The sequence below is a fragment of the Siphateles boraxobius genome, unplaced genomic scaffold (genome assembly GCF_051911475.1).
Source record: "Siphateles boraxobius isolate OS27281-9 unplaced genomic scaffold, OSU_SipBor_1 530, whole genome shotgun sequence".
NCBI classification, from domain to species: domain Eukaryota; kingdom Metazoa; phylum Chordata; class Actinopteri; order Cypriniformes; family Leuciscidae; genus Siphateles; species Siphateles boraxobius.
Window position 1 is genome coordinate 12,001 of NW_027509176.1, and position 9,447 is coordinate 21,447.

General features: G+C 31.4%; 1 protein-coding gene across 1 annotated transcript; it reads left to right on the forward strand.

Moving 5' to 3' along the window:
- The first annotated feature begins 4,200 nt into the window (after positions 1–4,200).
- LOC143714329 (bone morphogenetic protein 10-like) lies at positions 4,201–9,120 on the forward strand. The gene is made up of 2 exons (XM_077205468.1): positions 4,201–4,772; positions 7,959–9,120. Exons 1-2 carry the CDS (start codon positions 4,475–4,477, stop codon positions 8,801–8,803), a joined length of 1,143 nt encoding a protein of 380 aa, XP_077061583.1. The 5' UTR covers positions 4,201–4,474; the 3' UTR covers positions 8,804–9,120.
- The last annotated feature ends 327 nt before the right edge of the window (positions 9,121–9,447 follow it).

Consider the following 9,447-nt stretch of genomic DNA (forward strand, 5'->3'; position numbering starts at 1 on the left):
TTATAAAGTCACAATTGCATTTTATAAAGTCATAATTGCGTATTATAAAGTTACGTTTGTGTGATATAAAGTCACAATTGCGTATTATAATAAGGTCACAATTGCGTATTATAAAGATACATTTCTGTGATATAAAGTCACATTTGCTTGTTATAGTCACAATTGCGTGTTATAGTCACAATTGCGTTATAAAGTCACAATTGCATTTTATAAAGTCATAATTGCATATTATAAAGTCACATTTGTGTGTTATAAAGTCACAATTGCGTGTTATAGTCACAATTGCGTTATAAAGTCACAATTGCATTTTATAAAATCATAATTGCATATTATAAAGTTACATTTGTGTAATATAAAGTCACAATTGCGTGTTATAAAGTCACAATTTCGTGTTATAAAGTCACAATTGCGTATTATAAAGTTACATTTGTGTGATATAAAGTCACAATTGCGTGTTATAAAGTCACAATTGCATTTTATAAAATCATAATTGCATATTATAAAGTTACATTTGTGTAATATAAAGTCACAATTGCGTGTTATAAAGTCACAATTGCGTGTTATAAAGTTACATTTGTGTGATATAAAGTTACATTTGTGTGATATAAAGTCACAATTGTGTGTTATAAGGTCACAATTGCGTATTATAAAGTTACATTTGTGTGATATAAAGTCACAATTGCGTGTTATAAGGTCACAATTGCGTATTATAAAGTTACATTTGTGTGATATAAAGTCACAATTGCGTGTTATAAAGTCACAATTGCGTGTTATAAAGTTACATTTGTTTGTTATAAAGTCACAATTGCGTGTTATAAAGTCACAATTGCGTATTATAAAGTTACATATGTGTGATATAAAGTCACAATTGTGTGTTATAAAGTCACAATTGCCTATTATAAAGTTACATTTGTGTGATATAAAGTCACAATTGCGTATTATAAAGTTACATTTGTGATATAAAGTCACAATTGCGTGTTATAAAGTCACAATTGTGTGTTATAAAGTCACAATTGCGTATTATAAAGTTACATTTGTGTGATATAAAGTCACAATTGTGTGTTATAAAGTCACAATTGCGTATTATAAAGTTACATTTGTGATATAAAGTCACAATTGTGTGATATAAAGTCACAATTGCGTGTTATAAAGTCACAATTGCGTATTATAAAGTCACAATTGCGTGTTATAAAGTCACAATTGCGTATTATAAAGTCACAATTGCGTATTATAAAGTCACAATTGCGTGTTATAAAGTCACAATTGCGTATTATAAAGTTACATTTGTTTGTTATAAAGTCACAATTGCGTGTTATAAAGTCACAATTGCGTATTATAAAGTTACATTTGTGTGATATAAAGTCACAATTGTGTGTTATAAAGTCACAATTGCGTATTATAAAGTTACATTTGTGATATAAAGTCACAATTGCGTGTTATAAAGTCACAATTGCGTATTATAAAGTTACATTTGTGTGATATAAAGTCACAATTGTGTGTTATAAAGTCACAATTGCGTATTATAAAGTTACATTTGTGATATAAAGTCACAATTGCGTGTTATAAAGTCACAATTGCGTATTATAAAGTTACATTTGTGTGATATAAAGTCACAATTGTGTGTTATAAAGTCACAATTGCGTATTATAAAGTTACATTTGTGTGATATAAAGTCCCAATTGCGTGGTATAAAGTCACAATTGCGTATTATAAAGTTACATTTTTGTGTTATAAAGTCACAATTGCGTGTTATAAAGTCACAATTGCGTATTATAAAGTTACATTTGTGTGAAAGTCACAATTGCGTGTTATAAAGTCACAATTGCGTGTTATAAAGTCACAATTGCGTATTATAAAGTTACATTTGTGTGATATAAAGTCACAATTGCGTGTTATAAAGTTACATTTGTGTGATATAAAGTCACAATTGTGTTATAAAGTCACAATTGCGTATTATAAAGTTACATTTGTGTGATATAAAGTCACAATTGTGTGTTATAAAGTCATTATTGCGTATTATAAAGTTACATTTGTGTGATATAAAGTCACAATTGTGTGTTATAAAGTCACAATTGCGTATTATAAAGTTACATTTGTGATATAAAGTCACAATTGCGTGTTATAAAGTCACAATTGCGTATTATAAAGTTACATTTGTGTGATATAAAGTCACAATTGTGTGTTATAAAGTCACAATTGCGTATTATAAAGTTACATTTGTGTGATATAAAGTCCCAATTGCGTGGTATAAAGTCACAATTGCGTATTATAAAGTTACATTTTTGTGTTATAAAGTCACAATTGCGTGTTATAAAGTCACAATTGCGTATTATAAAGTTACATTTGTGTGAAAGTCACAATTGCGTGTTATAAAGTCACAATTGCGTGTTATAAAGTCACAATTGCGTATTATAAAGTTACATTTGTGTGATATAAAGTCACAATTGCGTGTTATAAAGTTACATTTGTGTGATATAAAGTCACAATTGTGTTATAAAGTCACAATTGCGTATTATAAAGTTACATTTGTGTGATATAAAGTCACAATTGTGTGTTATAAAGTCATTATTGCGTATTATAAAGTTACATTTGTGTGTTATAAAGTCACAATTGCGTATTATAAAGTTACATTTGTGTGATATAAAGTCACAATTGTGTTATAAAGTCACAATTGCGTATTATAAAGTTACATTTGTGTGATATAAAGTCACAATTGTGTGTTATAAAGTCACAATTGCGTGTTATAAAGTCACAATTGCGTGTTATAAAGTCACAATTGCGTATTATAAAGTTACATTTGTGTGATATAAAGTCACAATTGCGTATTATAAAGTTACATTTGTGTGATATAAAGTCACAATTGCGTATTATATTAAAGTTACATTTGTGTGATATAAAGTCACAATTGCGTATTATAAAGTTACATTTTTGTGTTATAAAGTCACAATTGCGTGTTATAAAGTCACAATTGCGTTTTATAAAGTCACAATTGCGTATTATAAAGTTACATTTGTGTGATATAAAGTCACAATTGCGTATTATAAAGTTACATTTGTGTGATATAAAGTCACAATTGTGTTATAAAGTCACAATTGCGTATTATAAAGTTACATTTGTGTGATATAAAGTCACAATTGTGTGTTATAAAGTTACATTTGTGTGATATAAAGTCACAATTGTGTTATAAAGTCACAATTGCGTATTATAAAGTTACATTTGTGAGATATAAAGTCACAATTGCGTATTATAAAGTTACATTTGTGTGATATAAAGTCACAATTGCGTATTATAAAGTTACATTTGTGTGATATAAAGTCACAATTGTGTTATAAAGTCACAATTGCGTATTATAAAGTTACATTTGTGTGATATAAAGTCACAATTGTGTGTTATAAAGTTACATTTGTGTGATATAAAGTCACAATTGTGTTATAAAGTCACAATTGCGTATTATAAAGTTACATTTGTGAGATATAAAGTCACAATTGTGTGTTATAAAGTTACATTTGTGTGATATAAAGTCACAATTGCGTATTATAAAGTTACATTTGTGTGATATAAAGTCACAATTGCGTATTATAAAGTCACATTTGTGTGTTATAAAGTCACAATTGCGTATTATAAAGTTACATTTGTGTGATATAAAGTCACAATTGTGTTATAAAGTCACAATTGCGTATTATAAAGTTACATTTGTGTGATATAAAGTCACAATTGTGTGTTATAAAGTCACAATTGCGTGTTATAAAGTCACAATTGCGTATTATAAAGTTACATTTGTGTGATATAAAGTCACAATTGCTTTGAAATCGCTGGTGTTTCTGGCGTCACAAACTACCTTGTAACCAATCAGATCAACGCGTGATCGTCAACGAGTGGATCTCTGAGTGAGTGAGTGAGTGGAGGCGGGGCTCATATGCATATTCATAGAACCACGCATTCTAATTGAGGCGAGGGTGTCGAGTTACATTCAAGATATTTTAAGACATGAAGAAAAAACGTTTAAACGTAATTTTCATGAGTTTTAAGCAATGAAATGATTGACTAGTGGAACTTTAAGAACTGACCCTTATATGGAGTCGCTGTGAAAACCCTCTTTGTCAAACCTTTATTTTTAAGAGTGTGAATAAGAGCGTCTGCTCACTGTAAATATGGATTTACTTGTAGTCAGTGCGTATATATACGTTTGAGCTGCAGGTTTGAGAAAGGCATGCATGGAAAGAAGATACAGAGAGTGTGAGGAACCCAGTGGCCCTCAGAAAAGGCCCACAGACCAAGTGGCAACATCTCCAAACTTGTCAGCACAAGCGGGTCGACAGCGCAGTCCTGCCCTCTATACCCGTCACAAGATCCACAAGGACGAGGCTGTTTTTCTTCTCGCACCACATCAACCTGTCAGAGAGAACCGGACCGGCGCAAACACCAGGTGTCCGAACCTCATATCACATCATCCTAACAGTTCTCCACAGTTCTAATGGCTCTTTCTGTGTTTCCTCGAGTGTTGGGTCTCTGTGTCCTGCTGGTGTCGTGGGCTCACTGTGGCCCGGTTCCCCGTCTGGAAGAGCCGGACGGTGTTGTGGATGATGTGGACATGCAGGAGGTTCTGGGTCAGTTCCTCCACATGTTGAACTTGACGGATCCGGGGCCCGGATTGAAGCCACGCTCCAGCCGCACCAAACCTCCTGAATACATGCTGGAACTTTACAACCGATTCGCCAACGACCGAAGCGCCACGCCGTCTGCCAACATCGTGAGGAGCTTCAGGAATGAAGGTACAAGGTGCACTTTTCCTTCTGCTAATCCTGGTTTGGTTCATAAACAGACGTTCCTTACAAAAAGCAAAGGAATCAACCTTGTTTGTTTGTTTTTAACTATTTATGTAGCTTGTCAAGTCACATTTATTTATATAGTGCTTTATATAATACAGAAGAAGCTTCACATTAATAAACAATAAAGTTACAAAATTAATCAATAAACACAGAAGCTTCACATTAATAAACAATAAAATATCAAAATTCATCAATAAATACAGAAGCTTCACATTAATAAACAATAAAATAACAAAATTCATCAATAAATACAGAAGCTTCACATTAATAAACAATAAAATATCAAAATTCATCAATAAATACAGAAGCTTCACATTAATAAACAATAAAATAACAAAATTCATCAATAAATAAAGAAGCTTCACATTCATAAACAATAAAATATCAAAATTCATCAATAAATACAGAAGCTTCACATTAATAAACAAAAAAATAACAAATCCATCAATAAATACAGAAGCTTCACATTAATAAACAATAAAATAACAAAATCATCAAAGATTACAGAAGAAGCTTCACATTAATAAACAATAAAGTTACACAATTAATCAATAAATACAGAAGCTTCACATTAATAAACAATAAAATATCAAAATTCATCAATAAATACAGAAGCTTCACATTAATAAACAATAAAATAACAAAATTCATCAATAAATAAAGAAGCTTCACATTCATAAACAATAAAATATCAAAATTCATCAATAAATACAGAAGCTTCACATTAATAAACAATAAAATAACAAAATCATCAAAGATTACAGAAGAAGCTTCACATTAATAAACAATAAAGTTACACAATTAATCAATAAATACAGAAGCTTCACATTAATAAACAATAAAATATCAAAATTCATCAATAAATACAGAAGCTTCACATTAATAAACAATAAAATAACAAAATCCATCAATTATGAAACAAAATGAGCAGCTGTTCAGAAGACAACAGCTTCATTATTCAGATCTATTCAGTTTAATAGCTGACAATGTTGTTCAACTGTTCATCAATTGTGATTTATTAATTATTGAGTATTTCGGTGTATTGTGTATTTTTTCTAATCCTTTTTCAATGCATGTACTTATGCAATATTTAAAGACTTTTCTTTAAAAAAATTTGAACAAAGTTACTTTTGCAATTTATTATTTGAAATGATAATTAGCATTTTAAATTATTATTAGTAGTAGAATTATTTAACCATTATTTAATTTAAAAATGATGTGATCATTATTTTAATATTGTTTTATATTATTAGTCTTATAATGTTTAATAAATATGATTATTCATATTTGTAAATAAAAAATAAAAATAATGATTATTATAATATTTATATCATTAGTATTATAATATTTTAATACATATATAAATTATTATTATTATTTAAAATAAAAATATATTAATAATTATTTTCATAGGATTTATATATAATATTTTTATTGTCATTATTTATTTTTTTACAATTAAAACCAATGATTATTTTAATAATAATAATAATAATAATAATTATTATTATTATTATTATTATTTAACCATTCTAGTTTTTCTCCTGGTGTTTGTATAATTATAATAATGTATATTGTTAGTATTGTAATATTTTAATAATGATATGAATTATTATTATTATTATTTAAAACTAAAACTATTCTTTAAATTAAAATCTTAAATGTTTCTTGTTTTTCTCCTGATGTTTGTACTATAATTATAATGTATATTTTTAGTATCAAAATATTTTAATAACGGTAATTGTATATTATTTCATTATTATTATATTATTATTAGTAGTAGTATTACAATTAAAACCAATGGTTATTATTATTATTTAACCATTCATTACATTTAGGGCTGCAACAACTAATCGATAAAATCGATTATAATCGATTATGAAAATCGTTGTCAACGAATGTCATTATCGATTAGTTGGTCTGCTTACGTCACGGGGAGCGTTTACTGGTACACACACACACGCAAGGTCTCTCTCCCTCAGGCGCTCTGCCGAGCGCGCGCGCTACACGGTTTGGAGCAGTCTCTTCTGTCTCGCATGCGCGGGAGTTTGAACTAATTCGCGGGCATCAGGGAGCCGCAATCAATATGCGGGAGACTCCCGGGACTTCCGGGATGTCTGTATTTTGTCTCGAGCATCAGGTTGTGCAATCAGTTCGCTCGCAACGTAAGTGATGGATTAAAATAGCGCTACCGCAGAAATAGGTTAAATTAAAACGGTGTTTACAAAGTGAAGCATTAAATACAAAGGCAGCAGTAAATAACAGCAGCAGTAAAATATTGTTTTTTAGTCACTGTACTCAGTGGTTTTCAGCGAATGCTTGTGCACTAATGCATAATTTCTCCTGTCCTTTACTCAAGCCTGTTAGCTCGCTGGGTAACGTTACCTCCATTCCGTTCTCTTTTTATAGCATTTGTCTACTAAGTTTTAATTGTTTTTCAAACGCGATCTACTGCGGCTCTACATTCACACAATTGTTTTCAGTCTTTCTATATTTATTTAATCAATTTATCCTTATATTATTCTTTTATATATTATATATAATATATATTATATTCTTTATCCTTATATTCCTTATATATAATTAATTTTAAATAAAAATTAAATGAATTATATATTTTAGATGTTTTTAGTTTGTTTTTAGTTCAGATATTCACATCTGAACAACATGTCTGTGTAAATTTGTTTTAACAAAAATTGTGTTAAAACATAATATGTTGGATATCATTTTTTTTAACAATAATCATGTTTGTCAACTTGCCATCAGCAATTATCATTAAAAACAATGCAAATATTGATATTAGTAAAACTCAATGTGTGGCTTTTGCACTTTTTAAAGTACACTTTTACACATAAATACCCTGATTTACGGTTTTATTTAGTTATGATTAAAAAAAAAAATCTAATTTAATTTCTATCCGATTAATCGATTAATCGAAAAAATAATCGTCCGATTAATCGATTATCAAAATAATCGTTAGTTGCAGCCCTAATTACATTAAAAATCTAAATTATCTTGTTTTATCTCCTGGTGTCTGTGTTCCTTATCCAGATTGACATCAGAAAAATGGTGTTGTTGTTCTTTTTTTTTTAAAGTTTAATTTCTCAATAAATCGTGTGTTTTTCACAGACCACACCTTGAGCAAGAGCCTGCGAACACACCGTCTCCTGTTCAACCTGTCAGTGCCGCAACACGAGCGCGTGGTCAGCGCAGAGCTGCGTCTGCACACACTCCTCGCCAGAGACTCGACCCAGCGCTTCGGATCCGGATGGAAGGTGAGCGTATTTGACGCGCATCGGGGCGGGCGCTACGGGAGAGGCGAGGGAGACCCGCTGGCGGTGAAGCACGTGCACCGCATGGAGAGCGGATGGGAAGTCTTTGATATGACGAACGCTGTTCAACATTGGCGAAAGCTCAATATCGTGAGCCCCAGGCTGGAGGTTCACACTGAAAATCTGAACGCGTTTAGGAATACGAAGGTAGACCTGGACATTGACAAGAATCCCGATGGACAACACGAGCCGGTGCTAATCGTCTTCTCTGATGACCAAAGCGAAAACTTTGGCATGATGGAAGAGGACAACGAAGTGAGGACAGATGAAGAGCAGGTGCGCTTAAACAACGGCGTCTCGAGAGTCCGGCGCAGCGCTGAAGCGGAAGACTGCAAAATAGCCGAGATGTATGTGGATTTTAAGGACATCCAATGGGACTCGTTCATCTTGGCGCCGTCTGGATATCAGGCGTTCACTTGTCGTGGCGTGTGCAACTATCCTCTCGCTCGCGAAGTGACGCCCACCAAACACGCCATCATCCAAACGCTGCTCAATCTGAAGAGTCCTCAGAGAGCCTCGAAAGCGTGCTGTGTGCCGACCGAGCTAAAGCCCATATCCCTCCTGTATGAGAACGAGAACGGCGTTGTGGTTTTAAATAATAAATACGAAGGAATGGTGGTCAAGGAGTGCGGATGCAGATAATCCGAGAAAGACTGTTTAGTGTATAAAACGTCCGTGAACTGAACGTCCAGAATATAACCGCATTTTATTTAGGCCTCATGTATATTTACTTGTTTTAAATTATTACGTTTTCTATTGCACATCCTACTTGTAATATACAACACACTGCTAAGCATTTGTCACTTATAATGAGAGCTAAATGGTACCACTTTACAGTAAGATTCATTAGTTAACATTGGTTAATGTATTTACCAACATGAACTAACCATGAGCAATACAGTTATTACAGTATTTATTAATCTTTGTTTAATGTTAGTTCATAAAAATATAGCTGTTCATTGTTCATGTTAGTTCACAGTGCATTAACTAATGTTAACTAATACAACCTTTGATTTAATGACGTATTAGTAAATGTTGAAATTAATATTAACTAAGATTAATAAATGCTGAAGAAGTATTGTTCATTCTTAGTTCATATTGACTAAGGTAATTAACTAATGTTATTTAAAGGGATAGTTCACCCAAAAATGTAAATGCTGTCAGTAATTACTCTCCCTCATGTTGTTCAACCCCGTAAGACCTTCGTTCGTCTTCGCAACACGAATTATGATATTTGTGATTAAATCTGAGAGCTGGATCACTCCTCCATAGGCTTCTAAGGGATT